This window comes from Taudactylus pleione, unplaced genomic scaffold, assembly GCF_031769625.1.
Source record: "Taudactylus pleione unplaced genomic scaffold, aTauple2 ptg000180l, whole genome shotgun sequence".
Taxonomy (NCBI): domain Eukaryota; kingdom Metazoa; phylum Chordata; class Amphibia; order Anura; family Myobatrachidae; genus Taudactylus; species Taudactylus pleione.
In genome coordinates, this window is record NW_028284582.1 from 1,259,405 (window position 1) to 1,281,874 (window position 22,470).

Genomic DNA, 22,470 nt, shown 5'->3' on the forward strand with positions numbered 1-22,470 from the left:
GACAGGAGCATCCAGCCGAGGACCCTGGCACGTCGCCATCGTGGCGATGGAATAGCAGCGCGGGCGTCCTGTAGGACGCCTAGCGCTGCTTACTGAATAGCAAAAATCAAACAAAAACAAAGTAAAACCTATGAAGCTGTTGGTACAGCTTCCACAGTGTACCTCATCAGTAGCGTCACAAGGTGCAGACTCCCGCTCAGTGACAGGAGCACAACCCCCTGCCTCCAGGCTCCCAGGGTGTAACCTGCTGCTATCCCAGTTATAACGGGACCGGGGGTTCAGCTGTGAGGCCATGCCCCTTCCTGTGAGGACACACCCCTTCCCACAATGCCACACACCCTATTTGGCGCTACACCGCGCAACACAATGTCACTCTCCGCACCAGGTGACGGATGCCACAGTACCTCATCGCAGGCACCAACACAATAAACTGAGGTCGCCTGTGGCTGGGAGTGGGATATAGAGGGAAGGAGGAGTGTGTGGTGCCCAGACTCCTTTCCACCAACCTATACCCAGCGTAAAGCCTGTGTCCCCTATGGAGAAAGAAGAAATATCAGTGTGTTTTCATCAACAAATGAATCTTACTGTTTTGTGTCTCATTTACATTTGGATGCAAGTTTTTTCTATGGCACACCTCTCAGATGTAGCAGTACACGTCCACTTTACCACCGGGCTCATAGGTGTTGCTTTCACAACATCCCTGAAGTATGCAAGTATGGTGTGTACCCAGGTTTAGACACAAATACACTGAAGACAATCTGTGCAAACACCTACACATCCAACTTACAGTCACCTTCCACCCATTTCACTGCATAAAATGTTTGGTTTTCTCCTACAAATCAGATGAGTCTTATTACTGACTTAAATTAAGAATAACATTGCAGGGACTTCGAAACTGCCTTTATACCATGTGGTCCTTCTGGGTGTTTGAAACGTTGTTTTACTTTGAAATGCACTTTTCCATTTAAGCACAACTGGAAGGCGCAAGAGGTGTCCTATTAAAAAGTAGAAGACAAGACTTGAGGATATAGCTCTGGATTTTCAAAGCAGCCACTTGTCAGCAGTTCTGGTGACAGGATTTAAAAGTGCAATAATATTAAATGTAAAACAATCCTGCTTTTGCATTGATTGTCATTGCCCTTTTAAATGCAGCAGCCAGAATCGGAACAAGAGGAAACTTTAAAAAGCCGCCCTGATCTCTGCCAGCTCTTAAGGCCTGATTCAGCACGGATCGCAGCTGCGTAATCGCACACAATGAATTTGCAAAAATATGGTAATATCTACCACCGCTCAGCCAGCATAGAGACGCCTACTACTGCCTTTTCACATCTGTAATACCTCGCAGTCCTGCGTATACATCGGTGAACATCGGCCCCTCACGCACAATTACAGCAGCTCTGACCTGTCTGAGAATTTTCAAGTCTCGTCGTACTCACTGAGTACTCAGGCTGCATAGGCAATTGCAGTGGCTAACTTATGCACGCCTGCGTTTCTGCAAACACTCCCCAGTCACCACTCCGAAACGCTCACGGCCTGTCACTCACTCTGTGATGGATTCCACAGTGCGTCCGTAATTGAAGGGTGATCGCCACACACGCGCAGTATGCCACAATCTGCGTACACTGTTTCAATTGCGATCTGTACTGAATCAGGCCCTTAGCCCTTTTGAATAATGCCGGAGGGACAACAATATTCAAGGGGACATTTGGAAAGCAAAAGGTTACGTACTTGCTGTACATTTATGACGTTTAACATAATCGGCACACACTTATACACACACACCTCTCCACTCAACAAGTGGAAAATGGATGTGAAGGAATGTTTTCAGTATAAAATAGTTATCTGGTCTCTGGCCCAGTACTGAATGGAAGGCGGTATGTCTGCATGTAATCTACACTATTATTCCAATCCTGCAAGCAGCTTCTGGGTGAGGATAATATTTTAACATTTGGGTGGGAGGGTTCTCATTTCAGAAATGTGTCAAGAAAGATTAATGTCAATGCAGCGTCCACCTTCATGTGCATTCCTAAGTTACGGTACACTGTTAGAAAGCAGATGGGCAGCACGGTTGGTGTAATAGTTATCATTACTGCCTTACAGCAGGTCTTGGGTTCGATTCCAACCACGACCCTAACTGTGTGCAGTTTGTCTATTCTCCCCGTGATTGTGTGGGTTTTCTCTGGGTACCCTGGCTGCCTGAATCCCACAATCCAAAAATATACTGGTAGGCTAAATTGGTTCACGGCAAAAATATAAAATAGTGTGTACATGTTGTAAGGAATATAGTGCCCGATTCCAAGATTCATGCTAAAGCAATCTCTTACAGATCACACTTGCTAAAATATTCTAATGTCTTCCAAAGCTAACCCAAGCATAGGGATGCCCACTCATAGCCGTCCGACAATGTAGCATTCCCGCTAGGCTTGTTTCAGAGGGGTACCGCGCCCTGTCCTATTTCTAAAGGGCAGAAAGCACCCTGCCCTAAGACGCGGCGCCCCGCTGAAACAGCCTGCAGGTTCTGTACCCTCCGGCGGGCAGCAGTCTCCCACGGATGGGAGAAACGGCGGTGCATCGGTCACAGTGACCGCAGTGCTTGGGGGCCTGCCCGGCATCTCCTTAAGTCCCAGACACGGCCCCAAGAGTGACGAAAAGGGGAGGTGTCATAAAGACGCCCCCTTTTCCTTGGTCACGCCCCCTTTTCAGGCAGAAGTTCCCTTTCTCTAGGTCCGACGCAGGACCTAGAGTGAACACTACAATGTATAACAGTGTAAACATCAGTAACATTGACGCAGCTTGTAAGTTAAGTCTGACCTGCCTCAAACCTCCCCCAAACGCTGACTTCCTGTGTGAGCGCGATCGCAATACAATCTCTGCACCTGCGCAGTGCGTTATTCGCACATGCACAATGGCAAACAATAGCTCGATCTGCGTAAATTTCGGGATTGCGAAAATCTCCAAATCAGGCCCATAGATTGTAAGCTCACTGTGGCATGGCCAAATATTCTCTGTTATGCACTGTGGAATATGTGTGCTCTATATAAATAACGGGTAATAAATAAATAAATAGGCTTCGATATTGACATAAGTCAATGTAACATCTGTTTGTTGCATATCATTAATAATGTAAAGTAGGGACACAATATGTCAGTCTATATTCAATCAAATCATCATTTTACATTATTTAGTTTATTCAAAGAGGGTCTATGTGACATATTGCAAGCGTCAAATGCAAATGGGATGTACTCTCTCATGAATTAGACAAACCATGTGTTTTGATTATCAGTAGCATGTTCAGCGGATACTGAATTACACTGTTCAGCGCAGAGTGCCCGGGGACGCTGGCCTTGGGCTTTACAACTGCACAGGATGAACCATTGTATTAGAACAAAAATAAATGGCTCATGCATTAACAATAGAAGAGTGCATGTCATGCTACACCAAATTAAATGTAGCCACAAAGACAATAAAAAAAAGGTTTGCAAGACATATCACAAAAAAACAAACCCTACTGTACGTGTGTGAGCAGTAGGGAATTCTGTGAACTCCAACGAGTAGGGACTAATGTGAATGATACAATAATCTCTGTAACGAGCTGCATATGTAATATGTTGGTGCTGTACAAATCAGCGGTACATCTGACAGTTGTTATAGATATCTATCTATCTATCAATAAAAAAGGGAAGCACTTCCACAAGGCTGATTTTTTACGCTCACTAATCTGTAAGGGCGCCAGTTATGAAAAGCGAGGACACTATTAAATGAGTATTTTCAACTGTCACTGTACTGAATGCACAAACTGAGCTTCATTTGGTCTTGTCGATCAGTGTATATTTGCTGTGTACCCTTTTGTTTTAGGGTGTACCTGTACACCTAATCCCTAATTATTTCCTTCTGTTCCCTTCCCCATACCTTTATTGCTCTTGTGCAAAAATCTAATAAAAATGTAATGTTTAAAAATTATTTAAAAAAAAAAAAAAAAAAAAAACACGGTCTAAATACTAATAACCGATAGTTTCATCCACTATCTGCTCTCAGCAGGTTACCAGGAAACTCACTAGTGGTAAATAATACGATTTAACAGGAAATGTGCTTGCAAACATTCTCTGTGCTTAATTGTGCACAACATAGCGGAATGTATATAGGCTATACATAGGTTTATGGTGTCACTCTCTCATCTCTCATTTTCAGATCTGCCAGATCCTTATGAAGCCATACCCAATGATATTACAGATAATCCCATTAGGGTCATGGCAAATGATCAGGGTTATCATGCACAGTAACGTAATTAGTCATTTGTAAGCCTCATATGGACAGGGGTATATTTATAATGGGGGCAGGGTGTGCGGGCACACATGCCCCTGGGTTCAGGGGGGGGCCGCACCGCACACCTTGCACCCATATTACACTTACCTCTCCAGTGTCCCACGTCGGCAGCGCTGTAAAAACACCTGAAAATTAGGTGCCGCTGCCATTTTCCCGTAGTTTTGCGCATGCGCAGTACAGGGAAAATGGCGCCGCAGACATTTTCCTGATGACTTACGCATGCGCTATTGACTCTGGGCACACTTTAGTGCCCAGAGTCTATCAGTGCGGCCAGCCTGAGAGGAGGGGGCCCGTGCCGAAGACTACACACGGGTCCCCTCCTCTCTTGAAACGCCCCTGCATATGGAACATATGGAAGCACCTCATAGAAACATAAGGAAGCATCCTATGTATCACTCTATGGCATTTAGAAGCATAGGACAGACAAGGAAGGCACCCATAAACCCCCTACCTCCCTGCTTCACAGCTGTGGGCAGCTGCATCTATGGTAGTTTCATCCTTGATTGTGTATCATCAATTTTACTGCCGAGAAGTTCTTGCAGAACCTCCAACATAACCCCTTCCAGCAGGTACAAAAACTCATGGGCTTTCCTCCTAATTTATGATTGCAGAAACCTGCGGTAGACAAATTAGTTGATGAGAAGAGTGACTGTAATCATAAATTAAGTGGCAAATCTAGGAGCGGAGCATTTTTTTCCTGGTAGAAGGGGTCATGTTGAAGGGCCTGATGATGCCCTGTATATTATATTCAAGCATTTCCGTGACCATATAAAAGCATGAGTCTTTAGGTTGAACTATAACTGTAATGAGTTACAATAGGAGGAGCATTAGATAAAGCTGAAGAGATAAAAACTATGTCGTCAGGTTGGCATGTAATGACAATTGGTATGACCGCTGACCCCGGTGTCAGTGTTGTGTATTATGCCGGAACTCTCTGGAAGTTACATCTACAGTCTCCAAACACTTCTGTTATTTCCCATAGTTACTCAACACAATCCCACCTCATGATGAAAACACAGTTACTCCTGAAAATCAGCCAACAACAGCATTATCCACAACCATAAAATGTATAACAGTATACAAGAAAGAGGAAAAGCGCACAGGAATGCACAGACCACATATAGAAAGAAAAAAAAGAGGATGTCCAAAAAGTACAATAGTAAAGGTAAAAAAAAGGTAATCTATATGACAGATGTGTCCTTATACATCTTTGCTGCAGACGCACTAGGTGCCGTGAGACTCTGCTAATGCCGGGTGTCTTGTTTGTGTCTTTTTTTGTGGAATATGCCTCTAATGCAATGCGTTGTGACTAGAACGCACCAGCAATATGTCTTTCAGATATACTGCATAGGCCACGATATGTCTGTTAAATACACATCATTCACAGATGTATTCGGTATACACATGGCCAGTTGTTGGGATGATATATCGTTCGTCGACTTTACCCGCGATAGTACATATATCGTCCAGTGTGTACCCAGCATTAGAAAGAGACAGAGTAAATCTCAGGTAGCACCAGTGACAACATATAGGGCCTGATTCAGAGCCGGACGCTCTGACCAGAGCGCTCGCTCTGAATCAGGGCCCTCCTCCATTAAAATGGAGCGTCCTCCTGGACGCTCTTATATAGCTGTGGGTCTCCACCCACAGCATATACGAGCGTCCAAGAAGATGGTCGCGATGGTCTTGACCATCGCGACCATCGGACTTGCGAGGGAAACCCTGCGGTCGGGTTTCCTAGCCACAAGCCCTGGAGTGATTTTGGCTCTATCAGAGCCAAAATCACTCCCACTGACATCACTAATGATGTCAGTGGGGCCGGCTTCAGACGGTAGGCGTTCCCATGGGAAGAATGCCTCCGTCTGGCAGGCACGCCCCCGGCACGCCCACCAAAGGGGGCGTGCTATCAATCAACATCGACAGCACACCCCCTTTGGTGCGAGACCCGGAGCGATGGGAAGCCCGTCGCTCGCCGGGTCTCGCGCATGCGCACGACGGAGCTCCCTCCGTCGTGCGCATGCGCAGTGGGGAACATCGACCCACTTGCGAGCGTACTGCCGCTCGCGAGTGGGTCTGAATGACCCCCATAGTTACTAATAAAAACTGAACTGATGACATCAGAACTCAATGTTTATACAAAATATAAACAGGATTATATACACACACACACACCTCTGGAGGGGATGTAGTCAATATACCGGCAGACTAAATGCCGCCGGTCTATATCCCGACAGTGGAAGCCCGACATGGGACTTAAGATAGGCGTTGAAATACCGACGCCTATCTTAATACCGACGCCTGAATACCAAAGGACGCCGGACCGAACGAGGTAAGTCCGGCAGGGTTAGGCACCCCCCAGGGAGGGTTAGGTGCCACTGGGAGGAGGTTAGGGTTAGGCACCACCCAATACCCCCCCCCCCCAGGAGGGTTAAGTTTAGGATGCGGGGAGGGGGGGGTTAGGTTTAGATGCCCCCGGGGGGACTTTAGGTTAGGCACCACCCCGGGAATTTTAGGGTTAGGTGATTTACTTGCTCCGTCGGGATTCTCCTTCTGTCGGCTTCCACAGTCGGCATTTCACCCAGCGGCTATTAAGCCGCCGTGATTTCATACCCAACCCCTGTGGATGGAGCTCTCTTTTACTCATATCTCCAGAGGTGCAAGCAAAGGTAAGCCCTATTTACAGATGCGATACTCTGTCACATTACCCATGTTAAAACTATGTGCAAGATATCTTTCACCTAACTGAATCTCCCCCTTTACAGTCAAAGTTTTCACTGATGTTCTGAGGTCATTGCTACATATTCTATGTTTTAGAATGACTGATTACTGTTATAGCCTCTGGTGGCTAGCACATGATTGGTTGTGATCATTTCCTTATTAGAATCTTCACTTTCAGGCACCACTTATGGTGCATACACACTAGTTGATATGCTCCCTGAGCGATATCGTCTAGTGTGTCCCCGGCAGGGTGTGCTCAATGTCGTTCATAACATTGAGCACACTCGCTGAACGATATCATTAACAATATCGTTCAGCGCCGGGCTCTCTTCCCCCATTCCCGAACATGCAGCAACCTGACGACATCGTCAGATTGTGCTGCATGTTCAGGCGATGGACAATGTCGGAAACGACCAGCGGGAGTGCGCATCGCTGGTCGTTTCCGACATAAGAGTGCACGATTACTGAGCGATTGCGCGATTATGATGTCATAATCGTGCAGTCGCTCAGTAATATCGCCCAGTGTGTACCCACCATTAGTATATACAGGAATTCAAGTTTATTTTTTTGGGTTAGGTTTGCGGTGCAGGGAGGGGAGGCTAGGTTTAGGCACTAGGAGGTGGAGGTGGGAGTTAAGTTTAAACTTAGAAAGACAAGGAGGGTTAGGATACGGACCGACAAGTGTCTGTATACTAACCCTGTCAGGATGCTGGCGTCAGAATTCTGACCGCTGGGATCCCGAATGCCGGCATCCAGTACCCAACCACAGATATCCAGTATATTATGAACCAATCTAGATTCTAAAAATAAATATTAATCTATCCTATCAAACAAATAAAGTTTAGCTACTATCAAGCACAATTCACTTTGGCAGGATGTGTTGTGACTATGCTCAACTGCGCCATATATGGTACCTGCAACATCGCTAGTCTTCCTGTGCACCTCTATGCGGTTCGGGGGAAAAACTATCAATACTGGCCGAGATGTGGCGTTCAGGAGCTGAATCGCCCCCTATTTAAATGGAAAGATTTTATCCCAAAATGTACCAACTGATAACAAATGCTCAGAAATCATTATTAAATTATATAAGTTAAACGGTAGATCACTGCAGTGAACGCAAACCTTGAACAGAAGGTGAAGCACTTTTGAACCCAGTAAAATAAGAACAGCAATATAAAAGCTAGCTTCAATATTAGTATTTACATCATTACAGGTTTTGCTGGTACATTCATACAAACAAACAAGGAGACCTTGAAAGCTTTTCAATGATTATTGTTATAGAGGTCAAGTCACTTCTGCTATTTTTGCATTTGAACAATTCTTTGTGCTCTAATCTATCTCAAGGCTGACATGGTACCACCTTTATTTGTGCATAAACCTTCTAGTCCACTGACATGAATCAGAAACACTACCGTGTATTTCGTCAGCAACAAGCAATACAGTACATCATTTTACCAGCTAGAAGAGTGAATTAAGCCTCAGCGGTACGCCAGGTGGTCTGACAATGCACACATTTCTTTTCTCAGCGACAGTGTTCACTAGAACAGACATCTATAAATCAAAGATATACTATCAAAAACACAGGTAAGTCAAAGTGTACATCCATATTTATATCTGCTTTGTTTGTTTGTTTTTTACCATAAAAATTTGTCCAATAAAATATACCAAGCATGTTTGCCGACTACTTCTCTCAGTACATTTACAATCAATTTGCAGGTTTAGAGTATGCATAATGTGATAGCAGCATATTTTATAGTTTGTGTCCACCAGTTATTTGTGCAAATAAAACTACATAAGACATGCAATGATAATATTTTTATCATATTCAACAGCAAATTTCAGAAGACGAGTAGGATAACATGGTAACAGTAAAAGCTTTTGAGATGACCAAAGCTACAGAGGAATATCACATTATATAAATCTAGTGAAGTGACATAACATCCCGCAGAGGGTTATGGTAGGTATTAGGATTAGGGGACTAATACATGACCGGAGGATCACAGATCTGACCAGGAAGTGACAGCCACATGAACATCGGGACCTGGAAGCTGCGCTGGAGCCACTGCAGCCAGCAACAGCAGTTAAGTCACTGCTGGGCCACCAGGGACAACATGTCGACATGATGGCTATCGACGCGATCAATGTTGCCGTTATAACCATAAAGGACGTCGACATGCCATACCACACCCAAGCTTTGGTGATAAAATATTTTCCATTCAGCTCAGGTGGTGGGTTCTGTGATGCAACCCTGGCCAGGGTCGGCACATGTGCTGGGAAGCCCTGTTGAGCACTTTGCAAGTGCAGAAGACCCATCTCCACTCAAAGGACGCTCACCCATGCCCACCCCCTCCACAAACCAGCCCACTCCGGAAAAAAATAAAAAAATTTTGTTGCTGGCAGGAAACCTTTAAAGCATGGCAACCTGTTCCACTGGACCAACTTTGAGCTCTACGAATAATAATAATAATGCTGGCCATACACTGCGCAATTTCCAAGAAGATCCGGCCAAATGGTAACAAGGCGCTGTGTGATGGTTCGAAATAGCCATGCCTCCATAGAATGAAACGATGTATGGGCACGATACACAGTTCACTGCATGGAATCGGCAGAATATGTTTGATAATCAAATGAAACGATAACGGACGTTTTGAAGTCATTATCACGTATTAAATGATTATTATCATCATCATCATCCTTTATTATTATCCTTTATTTATATGGCGCCACAAGGGTTCCGCAGCACCTTATCAAGCCACAACGGTTCCGCAGCGCCTTATATTATCAATCATATCTTCAGAATGGTGGGATCTGCATGATTAATGTTCTTCAGTGTATGGCCAGCTTTCGAATAAAATCAATGTCAATTCATTCTGCTCTGTAGTGTGGTTGGGGTTTAAAAATAAAAAAGGAAATCCAGGTGCTTCCAGAATGATACAAGGAACTCCACACAATGCACTTGAAAACAAATTATGCATGAGAAACATTACATTTCGCACACAAGTGCTGAACCATTGTGAATATTATTCTCATCTCTACATTTGACACTTTTACATCACAGTGGCTAGCAAACTCCAGGCAAGGACAGGTTTAAACAGGAACTTAATAGTCTCTAGTATACACTATATTAGCAGGACCTTGTATGGGTGAGGTTATGACCTACACCTACATGGTCCCAGTCAGGAATTAATTTAGGACAGAGTAATGTATTTGTTAATAATTGTCTGCAACACCTATTTCCACAGGTCTTTAGTGACTTTTATGTCATTTTGTAAGCCCTACACGACCCTATTATTTTGTATAGTATATGCCAGTTTTTCCAACTTGGGAATGTTATACGATCTATACCTGACATTTTTTTTAAATCAACCTCTAAACTGTACCGGTGTCTCACACACATATTACTGCCAGCTGTAGGTGTGGTATGTCATGGGTGACATCTAGCTGTGCCCATGCCTACTGTTTGTCATTTCGGGGCTTGTACAACAGTGAGCCAACAGACAGAGAGTTCCCAGAAGTAGAGGTCTCGGGGCTGGGTGGCTTACCTCCTCAATGGCTGCCACTGTGGTCCTGCACTGGCTCAGCCTGGTGGTGAAGTTAGAGGTGGTGGGTGACTTGTAATCCTCATTGGTCTCTGATATAAATTCCGACACACTGATCTGATCCGGCATGATGAGGACGAGGGGGGGCACAGGGGTGCCAAGCTACATGCACAGACACTGGCCGGGTACACAAAGCAGAGGTGACCTGAGCGCTGGCATACAGCGGGCACACTGCACCGACAACACAGGCAGATGGCACACTGCAGCCGCATGCACACTAGTTACATGGAAGTCAGATGAGATGCCCGAGCTGCTTCCCCAGCAGCAGCCGCTCCATGAGTCTCTCTGAGATCCCCGGAGTAGGGTAGTGGCTGTTGGGTGCACCTCCCAGTGTCACCACTCCTCTCTCCCAGGAACAACCCCAGTGTAACCACTCCTCTCTCTCAGTAACAGCCCCAGTATAACCACTCCTCTCTCCCAGGAACAACCCCAGTGTCACCACTCCTCTCTCCCAGGAACAACCCCAGTGTAACCACTCCTCTCTCCCAGGAACAACCCCAGTGTAACCACTCCTCTCTCCCAGGAACAACCCCAGTGTAACCACTCCTCTCTCCCAGGAACAGCCCCAGTGTAACCACTCCTCTCTCCCAGGAACAACCCCAGTATAACCACTCCTCTCTCCCAGTTAACACACCCAGTATAACCACGCCTCTCTCAAAATATCAGACCCAAAATAACCACGCCTCTCTCCCAGTATCAGCCCCAGTGTAATCACGCCTCTCTCCAAGTGTAACCACGCCTCTCTCCCAGTGTAACCACGCCCCAGTGTAACCACGCCCCAGTGTAACCACGCCTTTCTCCCAGTATCAGCCCCAGTGTAACCACGCCTCTCTCCCAGTGTAACCACGCCCCAGTGTAACCACGCCTTTCTCCCAGTGTAACCACACCTCTCTCCCAGTAACTGCCCCAGTATAACCACTCCTTTCTCTCAACATAAAACCCAGTTTAATGACCACTCCTCTCTCCCAGTATAAACACTCCTCTATAACCCCAGTATCAACCCCAGTGTATTATGTAACCACTCCTCTATCCCCAGTATCAACCCGTGTAACCATTCCTGTCTCTCAGTATCAGCCCCAGTATGACCACTCCTCTCTCTCCCAGTATGACCACACCTCTAACCCAGCGTCAACCCCAGTATGACCACTCCGTTACCCCAGTTCTATTTATCAACAGCATAACTACTTTCTCCCAGCAGTACTACTCCTCTATCCCAGTATAACCACTCCTCCTGTCCCAGTATGATTACACCTCTGTCCCAATATAATCACTGGGATACGCCGGCCGCATCCTCCCCGGCATAACACTGACTGTTGTCTTCCAGTGTCACCGCCCTCTGACACCTGCACCCCCTCCTGCTCCTCCCCCACCTGTCACCCTCCCACCCTCTCCTCTGGCGACCCCCTACCACCCTCTGGTGTAATCTGTCTCCCCCCTCATGTCGGTGCGGTGTACGGGGCGCTGTGTGCTCATTACCGTGCACCAGCGCCGGCACCGGAGAGGTTAATATGTTCAGTCAGAGCAAAGACCGTTTTCCTTTGGAGAAACTTTATCAGCAGCGTACACACAGAGACACTGCCCGGCCGTACTCTGTGATTGACAGACACTGGCGGGAAGGGGGCGAGGCTATGGCGTGACGTCAGTGACACTCCCCCTCCCAATACATTGATTATTTTTATTTTACATTTTCTTTTAGAACAATTTACGGTACTTCCGTATCTTTGCGGGCCCTGGTTACGCTACTTGCGTATCTTCACTATTCAGTGACGAAACGTAAGCAGCGTAAACTATTCAGTGAAGATACGTAAGTAGCATAAACTTCAAGAAATACTAATCGTAACCTTGCGGGCTCGCTGTGCTCGCCACGCTGCTGGCACGGTGGCTTGCTTGGCTCGCCACATGGATTTAGTCCCCCTCCATGCCCACTTGGTTGGTAGGGAATGACGTTGGATGGTAGGGAATGACGTGGGACACTGGCTTATAAACTTGTGTCAAACGTCATTCCCTACAATCCAACGTCATTCCTTACCATCCAAGTGGGCATGGAGGCGGAATAAATCCATGTGGCGAGCGAAGCGAGCCACCGTGCCCGCAGCGTGGCGAGTGCAGCGAGCCCGCAAGGGTCCGAATAGTATTTCGTGAAGTTTACGCTACTTCCATATCTTCAACACACATCCAGCAGGGGGCCGCAAAGATATGGAAGTACCCAATTTACTAAGGTGGATATTTAATAAAGCTTGGAGAGAGATAAATTGGAGATTAATAGCACAAACCAATCAGCTCCTAGCTGTCTCTTAACAGCAGTGGCGGGCTGGGCCGGGGGGCAGGGTGCCATGTGCCCCCCGGGCCGCAGCGTCATGCGGGCCGCAAGCCACGGGCAGTCTGTGACACAGACTGCACCGTGTGTGTAGCGCCGAGCCCGGTAGCTGTGTGTTTGCTGTAATCAGCAGCCGCTGAGAGTCTGTCAAAGCTACATTGTGCATACCCTCCAACTATACCGATTTAGCCGGTACAGTACTGTTTTTTAAAGGCCTGTACCGTTTTGTACCGGTGGGCAGGGCCGCCAGTGTCCTGGGCCCGGACACTAGGGGGGCCCGTCCGTCACTGCTACTACTGCCTGCTATTACCCCCCTGACAGGCAGACAGTGACAGCTCCTCCCCCGCCGCTGCACAATAGAGTGAGTAAAGTGACTCGTCATGAGTCACTTCTCACTTAGCCGCCCTCCCGCTCCGCCCCCCTCCTTACCTACACAGCATTGACCGGTGTGCCCTCAATAAAGTTTTCCTCTGATCACTGAAGCTGGCGCGGTGTGACGTCATGATCACGCAGCACCGGCTTCAGAGATCAAAGGAAAACTTTATTGAGGGCACGCTGAATGAGAGAGAGGAGCCGCAGCAGGCGTGTGGTGTCGTGTGAGGAGCCTCCCGAAGCAGCCAGAAGAAGGAAGGAGCGAGTATGGTATGGTCTGCTGAAAAATTGGACAAGTGAGTAGCGAGGATTGGATGTAGAATCTGTGAGCAGGTCTGCAGTAGGATTGTATAAACAGTCTGATCTGCGGTCTGATCTGCCGTGGATTGGACAAGTGTCTACCCAGCTTTAGTGCTCCCTGGTGACCAAACACTGGTCTATAGTATATATAGGCCAGAGTCTCCCAAACTTCGCCATTACAGTCATACATGCCTACTCTCCCAGGAATCGCGGGAGGCCCCCGATTTTCAGGTAACCCCCGGAAGAGTAGGCATATCTCCCGCATCCCGCCCACTTCCTAGTGAGATTTTACCTGGAATTTTCGGGTCCGTAGGGAAGGGACAGGGCTAAATGACGCAAATCTCGTCATTTAGCCCCGCCCCCTCACGGACCCGCGAATCGCTGGGGTTTCTGTAAAGGGGCGGGCCTAACGTCATCTATCGTCTGGCTCTGCCCCCCCCCGAAGAGGAGGGCAGCAGGTCCCCTCCTGCTGCTCCTGGAAAGCTCCCCAGGAATGTCGGCAAGAATGATTACAGTTTTTAGTATATCTAGGCTTGAGCACAGGTGACTTAATTAGTACCTCAGTCAATTTGATTTAACCATCTGAACTCAAGCATGGATAGCATGGATGGTATAGACCAGAGGTTCCCAACCACAGTCCTCAAGGCACACTAACAGTTCAGGTTTTAAGGATAACCATACTTGAGTACAGGTGCCTTAATTAGTACCTCATTTATTGTGATTTAACCATCTGTGCTCAAACATAGATATCACTAAAACCTGGACTGTTAGTGTACCTTGAGCAGAGCCTTAACTAGACATTTTGGTGCCCTGTGCTAGAGAGAGCATTGGTGCCCCCCCACCCCCATTTTTTTAAATAGGGACATAAAATAGTGCACCTGAAAAAGAGCCATGGCCTCATGGGGAAGGGCCAGGGAAGAGATAGGTGAAGCCAGAAGATGCTGGGGATAAAAGAAGAGGAAGCTACAAGTGAAAATGATAATAAACAGGAAAATTGACAGGCCCAAACAGCGCCCCCTGCCCTGCGCTGCCCTGTGCCATGGTACTGGTCGCACTACACTAGTTACGGCCCTGGCCTTGAGGTTGGAAACACTGGAAACAGGTTGGAAACACTGGTATAGGCTGGATACACTGGTATAGGCTGAAGAAGAGAGTCTGAAAAACAAACTTTTATATAAATAAATAAATAGCGGTCACAAAAATGTTTAACATCCAATAATAAACATGAATATGTAATATAACTGGAGACCCCCTAGTCTTTGTCTATGAAGGTGTGTTTGCATGATAGCAAATAGAGGTGCACGGAGACACAGACATGCCTGTCAAAGTCATATCAACTGCGGGTGTGTTCTGCTTGTAAATACACACTGGTGATGATGAAGACAGTTGCCAGCACTAGCTGTCTGTCTCTAATACATCTTTCACACATAGGGGTCCTTTAGTTAATTATCGGGATCTGAATGGACCCCGATAATTAACAAACTAACTTGACGAAAGTGACAGAGCAATTCAACAATGCTCAGGGCGGAGACAGCTGATCAGAAAATCAACTGTCTCCCCGAAAGTACTTCTCTGCTCCATTCTGAGCAGTGACAAAAGACCCGGCATCCGGCGGAAGGAGCCAGATAGGGACGGATCCCTCTTTGCAACCGGGACTCCTTCCCATAGGGAAGGAGCGGGTTGCGAGCTGCGAGCAAACAGCATCTGAAGATGGAGAATGCTCCAGCAGTCAAGCTCCGAAAATATTGTATCTTCTGAGCTTGATGAATTCCTGTCCGGGAGAAAGGTAAGCTGGAAATATCTGTGATATCTCCTGCTTTACCTTCTTGATGAATGGCCCGAAAACTTAACTTCTACAATTTTGTAGATATTAAATGATGATGAATAAAGCCCATCATCTAAAAACCGGGGTTTTTGCCGGTGCACATGCACCGACCCGGGACTAGACTATTGGTGGGTACACACTGGGCGATTAAAGTGGATGACTGAACGATAACGATATCGTTCAGTCGTCCACTTTATCGTCCATTTTTATCACAAAAACGATAACGACGACGCGCGTTCCCGCGGGTCGTTCGTCATCATCGTTCATCAGGTTAACATGCAGGCCAACCTGACAATGTCGTCAGGTTGCTGCATGTTGGGGAATGGGGGAGAGAGCCTGGCGCTGAACGATATCGTTCAGCGGGTGTGCTCAATGTCATGAACGACATTGAGCACACCCTGCCAGGGACACACTAGATTATATCGCTCAGGGAGCATATCGTCTAGTGTGTACGCACCATATGTGTCTAAGGGGCAGACCCAGGTTGGAGTCCCAGGTCCACGACCCTGCTTGGCAGCAGGGTTATTCCGGGTCCGACCAATGTCGTCTCTAGTCTGAACGGCATAACCCGGGTCGCGGTAACTCGGGTCCTGTCTAAAAGGCTCCCATTGGCCAGCTCAGTGGTGCTTGGGGATGACATCACCTCCAAGCAACCACTGCTGCCTAACGGAAGAACCGGGTCACTGCAAGAAGGGTGACGAGCATGTGTAAAAGGGCTAGCCAGGCTTCCATCCATACTCGGTGTCCTGGGTCTGAGCGAGGTTGAGGCCGGGAATTTAGTATAATTGGCAGATTGCAGATTGACCTCTGAAGTTAATGGTTACTTTCTTTCGGGCATATATTATGATTTTGTGAGTGTATTTTAGCAAGTTTTTTTTTTATACACAGGGTTATATGTACTTGCTGGATTTAAGATGTTTTTTCTTTTTAATTCAAAGCTAACAGAGAATGCATATTCCACTGTCAACAACAAAAAAAGTAAACAATTGGGTCTAAGGGTCTGATTCAGCAGTGGACACAATGGCGATTATGGTTTGCCATCGCTACGCATGTGCAGCGATCGCATTGCATTTACAGACGCACAGAGAAATCCATTGCACAGTGAGTGACAGGCTGTCAGCGTTTGGGGATGGTGACAGGGGAGTGGTCTTAAAAACACAGGTGTGTCTGTCTGTATGAACAAGCCACTACAATTGCATATGCAGCATCAGGGTTCTGTGCTTGCGAGGAGACTTTGCAGTGTTTGCAACTGCTGAGACCAGTAAATGCTGTGTGACTGCCCAATGTATGTTGATGGTAACAATGTTTATGCAGAAGTGCGACATTGGATAGATATGAGAAGGCAAGGCTCCCCTTCCCCTTCAGTTGCCAATTCAAGGTTCTTACACTCGCCTACAAAGCCCTCACCCAATCCTCTCCCACTTACATCTCTGACCTCATCTCCCTTCACACTCCCGCCCATCCACTTCACTCAACAAATGCATGCCGCCTCTCATGCCAACTGATTACTTCCTCCCACTCCCGCCTCTAAGATTTGCCAGTGCTGCTCCCTACCTTTGGATCTCTCTCCCTCTCCCCATCAGACTCTCCACCTCTACAAATCTTCAAACAGGCTCTCAAGACCCACTACTTCATCAAAGCCTTCCAGCTCTCATCCTAACCCACTACTACATGCTCCTTCCTCCCGGTCTACCCCATCTGTGTCACGCCTGTCTGTCTGCCCCTCCCCTTTAGAATGTAAGCTCTCACGAGCAGGAACCTCTTCCCTCATGTGCTTCTCCTTACTTATACTTTCTACTATTCTTTACTCCTCATAAGGGCACCAAACACGTGACTGCCAACTCCCTGCTGCTTATTGTGAGTGCTTTAATCGCTATTGCAGCAACGTATATAAACCATGTCCTTGTTCTGCACTGTAAGTTACTCATTTGTCGTTCACTTATTAGTTTATGTACTGTCAAACAAAAATGGCAGCTGCTCAATCAATCCAGCAGTACTAATCAGGTGCATGAAAGGGAGGGGTCACACTAAGTAGAAAAAGGAGGGGGATTTAACCCCCTATTGTACCTCAGCACACTGAATAATACCTGCAACAATATATGAAGACTATATGGTCATAGAAATTCAGAGATATTAGTTGCATGCATTTGCAATTACATGGGAGGCTGCTGGGCCACGTCACGGCTTCTCTGTTACCAGCAGTCCCTAACACTAAGGGGTTCACGTCCGGGGCGCAGTGCACCCCAAAAAACGTCCAGCCCAGGACCCCCCCAGGGCATCACACGAAAATGGAAAAAGAGTGACAGTGCAGTGTAAAGTATAGCTGTGTGTGAGTAATCATTAAGTGTGGAATGAGAGATTAAAATATATGTGAAAAAATACATGAATAATAAACAAACATAAAAGGTGATGTGAAAAGCAACTATGTGTATTAAGTGGTGATGCCCTGAGGAGGCCCAGCCAGACCAGTCCCGGGGGCCCTACGCCCAAACGCTCACCCCAAATGTAAAATATACCAATTATAAGGCCTCATGATAAAGGCACATATATAATTTTGTCAAATGTAAGGCCTCATGATAAAGGCACATACATAAATGCATCCAAATTGAGAGCCAGCTTACCTGGGAGTCACCCCTGGGAACTCCAACTAGCACTACTAGAACCAGCATGCCCTACTAATGCTGGCTCCTTCATGCAACTCATAACAAACAAACAAAAATGGCAGCTGCTCAATCAATCCAGCAGTACTAATCGGGTACATGAAAGGGAGGGGTCACACTAAGTAGAAAAAGGAGGGGGATTTAACCCCCTATTGTACCTCAGCACACTGAATAATACCTGCAACAATATATGAAGACTATATGGTCATAGAAATTCAGAGATATTAGTTGCATGCATTTGCAAATACATGGGAGGCTGCTGGGCCACGTCACGGCTTCTCTGTTACCAGCAGTCCCTAACACTAAGGGGTTCACATCCGGGGCGCAGTGCACCCCAAAAAACGTCCAGCATTTTGGGTGAGCGTTTGGGCGTAGGGCCCCCGGGATTGGTCTGGCTGGGCCTCCTCAGGGCATCACCACTTAATACACATAGTTGCTTTTCACATCACCTTTTATGTTTGTTTATTATTCATGTATTTTTTTACATATATTTTAATCTCTCATTCCACACTTAATGATTACTCACACACAGCTATACTTTACACTGCACTGTCACTCTTTTTCCATTTTCGTGTGATGCCCTGGGGGGGTCCTGGGCTGGACGTTTTTTGGGGTGCACTGCGCCCCGGACGTGAACCCCTTAGTGTTAGGGACTGCTGGTAACAGAGAAGCCGTGACGTGGCCCAGCAGCCTCCCATGTATTTGCAAATGCATGCAACTAATATCTCTGAATTTCTATGACCATATAGTCTTCATATATTGTTGCAGGTATTATTCAGTGTGCTGAGGTACAATAGGGGGTTAAATCCCCCTCCTTTTTCTACTTAGTTTATGTACTGTGTAAGGCGCTGCAGAACACTTCTAGCACCATATAAATAAAGGATAATAATAAAACTAATAACAGCGGTGCATCTTTATGTCGGTTGTGCTTTGGCAACCATTAGCATATTTTAGCAACTGCTGTCTGTAGACGCTTGCAGTTGCGATTGTATTTGCATCCGCTGCTGAACCAGGCCCTAAGTGCGCTTTATTTGACTTGCAGCCCATGTTCGACATTTCTAGCTTTGCCTATGTGCACAATTGCAGGTTTATTTTAGTGAATACATTTTTACATTTTGTGATTTTTGGGAGCAAATGGTATAAATTTTTGTTTCTTACTAGAAAGGTTCTTTACCAATTGGTTCATTCAAACACTCAAAAAAATGTATATGTTAAGCTTTGCTAATTATATAGGAAGCCTTTGAGTCCACAGTTCTACTATCTGTGGTAGATATCATTCAACACTAGAATGTAGATCTCAAAAAAATGAGCAGCGCTTGTAGCATTCAATTAATAGGGAAAAAGATATTTATTCATACATAAGTCAAATATTGAATATAAAATATATACAGTTTCAAGCAAACTAAAAATAGGAGAATTGAATCCCCACATATAATTTAAAAAGTCACAGCCTATACATATAATAATTCACTGAAGGGTGAAACGGTGACAAAAGATGAAAAAACACCTGCATATATTCAGTTTCTGATATCCTTATGTTTAAAATTTGTATCGGAACAGTTCCAAAGGCAATAGTATCTCTTTTTGTTGGTAACAAGATTAGTTACTGAGTGAGAGAAGAAATGTGCTCAAGGCAATGTCCCAGTATATTGGAGAGCAATAGGGGATAAATAAAGCCACTGTACAGCCCCGTGCCAGCCCTTTATATGAAGGTTGGTGTCTCACGTCCAGGTGGGAGGACAATCACCTGGAATAAATACCTGTATTGTCCCTGGTGTAGTTATCGGGTGGAGCTGGTAGTTGAGAGGCTCAGGTTCCAGTGCAGTCGGCGGTAGTTGTTTCTCACGGCACAGACTTGTCTCGTATTAAGAGATATGGGACGTCCGTGGCAGCGGCAATGGATTCACATATAACTCAAATTTTGTGACTCTCTGTGTGACCAAGCCGGGCAAAGGTGGAGTTCGGCAGCTGCAGTTTGCAGAGCACCCGCCCGGAAAGGAAGTCTGATGATATGCGGCTGAGTGTACTGCATCAAAAACGGGCTCTTCCTATGGTGGTAGTTGTCCCAAAAGCTCCGTATGTGCTATAGCCACTATTTGCCGGTCACTGTTTGGAAATCAGCACGATGTCCCGTATAAATAAGATAATCAGTTCCAAAAGGTGCAGTCACCCTTCAGCAAGAGCCTAACACATTTCCCTGTGTATCACAGCTTCGTCAGAGGCAATGTGAGATTCATTCAACACTAGTCCTGACAAAGCAGAAGAGGAAAGTCAGGGTGAAACTAAACAACGCATTTTACCTTCATTCTCCATATATCGGAGTGTACATTTATACAATGGAAAGAATACTGTAGTGCTGCCTGAGGAACACAGCTATCACTATAAGAGCTTGGTAACACTTACTGTATGTTCTGGGAAGATTATACTTGTTTTAGTGCTACATTTACAGTATAATGCCTATTCCATGCACTCTTACTAATAAATCCATTGTAGTGATAGCTTGCGGTAAAGCCATGAAAAATAAGTTGTTCCTCATGCTAAAATTTTAAATGCGTCTTTCATATTTTAGAATGTGATGGTGGCTTCATACAAAATATTATCAATGTGGTAGAGACTGAAATGCATGAAAGCCGGATAAATCATACTTGCCGACTCTCCCTGATTGTCCCCGAGACTTCCTGAAATAGTAGCAATCTCCCTTACTCCCTGAAGAGTCTAGGGGATAAATTTACTAAGAAACATGTTTGGGCGAGATTGCAATCTCGGGTGAGTTTAGGCATGTTTTTCAACTTTACTAAGGACAAACTCGGGTGAGTTTGGGAGAGATTTCTCTGTTTCCACTGAAAAAATCAGGTGAGATTGCAAACGCGATTAAACTCACCATCGGCCAAACTTGAAAGTACTTTCACGGGTGTAATTGTTGCAAACTCGGACCTAAATAGAAGTTTTAAATAGACCACCTCCTGAGCTGTGAGTTTGGATGAAAAATATACAGATTAGTGTGTATTTTTCTGCATCTATAGATAGTTTGAAGTGTTAATTAACAAAAAAAGTTACGTAGGTTCCCCCTCACCAAACGAGTAGGGTTCCCCAGTATTTTAGGAACCAGCACTGGGCTGCTGAGCCTGTCATGGTTTTAAAAATAGTGGGAAAAATTGCATAGGGGTCCCCCTATATTTAAAACCAGCACCGGACCCATACCGACTGGGGTGTAATGACACAGCCAAGAGACCCTATGACCGGATCTCCACGGCCAAAGCATTAACACCCCAAGCCGGTCAGCTCAAGCCGGGGATCTCAGGGAAGGTGGGGACCCCGCCAAGAAGTGGTCCCCCCTCTCATAACACCCCAGGCTTAGGCTGAAGCCCGGGGGTCTCTTCCCCACACCCCTGGGCTGTGAGTACGGGGGTAATAGTATTGTAAAAATAGTTTATCGCGAATTACAGGTGCCGGGCCACTTCGGGAAATCCCACGGCCCACCAGCCAATCAGAGGCCACTTTACATGTAGCGGCCGCACATTGGCTGGCTGCACATGGGCCCCAGCCAATGAGAGCCCGCTATATGTCATTCGCGATGTATTGGTAAGTGTGACAACATACATACCAATACTTGTCCGCACGGATCGGGTAAGTCGGATTGCTCCGGGGATGCTACGGAGACCAGCGCAGGGATAGAGGTGAGTATAAGATCTTTTTTTCAGGAACACCCGTGGACTCTACGGGACAAGCAGACGTGAACATCTGGCAGCAGGTAAGTATGTGTGAGTGGGATATGTGTATGTATTAAAGGTATATTGTATACAGTGTGTGTGTACTGTGGTTATTTAACTATTTATTTTACAGTGGAAGTACAGGTGCCGGCCACAATGCCAAAGGGCAGGCATGCTGGCACGTGTAGTTCCACTGTAAAATACAATAGTTTAGAACTAATTTTACAATACTATAAACCCTGTACCCACAGCCCAGGGGTGCTGGGAAGAACCCCAGTCTTCAGCCTAAGCCAGGGGTGTTGGGAGAGGAGGGACCCCTTCTTGGAGGGGTCCCCACATCCGCTGACATCCCCGGCTTGGGCTGACCAGCTTGGGTTGTTAATGCTTTGGCCGTGGAGACCTCGTGATAGGGTCTCCTGGATGTGGCATTACACCTCGGTCAGTTTTGGTCTGGTGCTGGTTTTAAATATAGGGGGACCCCTACGCATTTTTTACCCACTATATTTAAAACCAAGACTGGCTGTCATGATCCATACGGGAAGTTCCTCAGAGGAGGACAAAAGCCAAGGGGTTATGGTGGCTAGGGAACAACTAGGTGAGTGACAGTGACTAGGTCTCCCTATTGCGGCCAAGCCCAGGTTTGGCT

General features: G+C 46.3%; 1 protein-coding gene across 3 annotated transcripts in view; it reads right to left on the bottom strand.

The window, feature by feature from the left end:
• ASAP2 (ArfGAP with SH3 domain, ankyrin repeat and PH domain 2) overlaps positions 1 to 11,607 on the bottom strand; it is a 202,507-nt gene extending 190,900 nt beyond the window's left edge. For 2 of the 3 annotated variants that reach the window (XM_088476015.1, XM_088476013.1), the window contains exon 1: positions 10,584 to 11,607. In XM_088476015.1, coding sequence (XP_088332141.1) covers positions 10,584 to 10,709 — 126 coding nt within the window. In that variant the 5' untranslated portion in view covers positions 10,710 to 11,607. Of the gene's footprint in view, positions 1 to 8,496; positions 8,518 to 10,583 lie in introns of those variants that run through there. The other variant, XM_088476014.1, reaches the window with a different exon arrangement.
• Between the last annotated feature and the right edge of the window lie 10,863 nt (positions 11,608 to 22,470).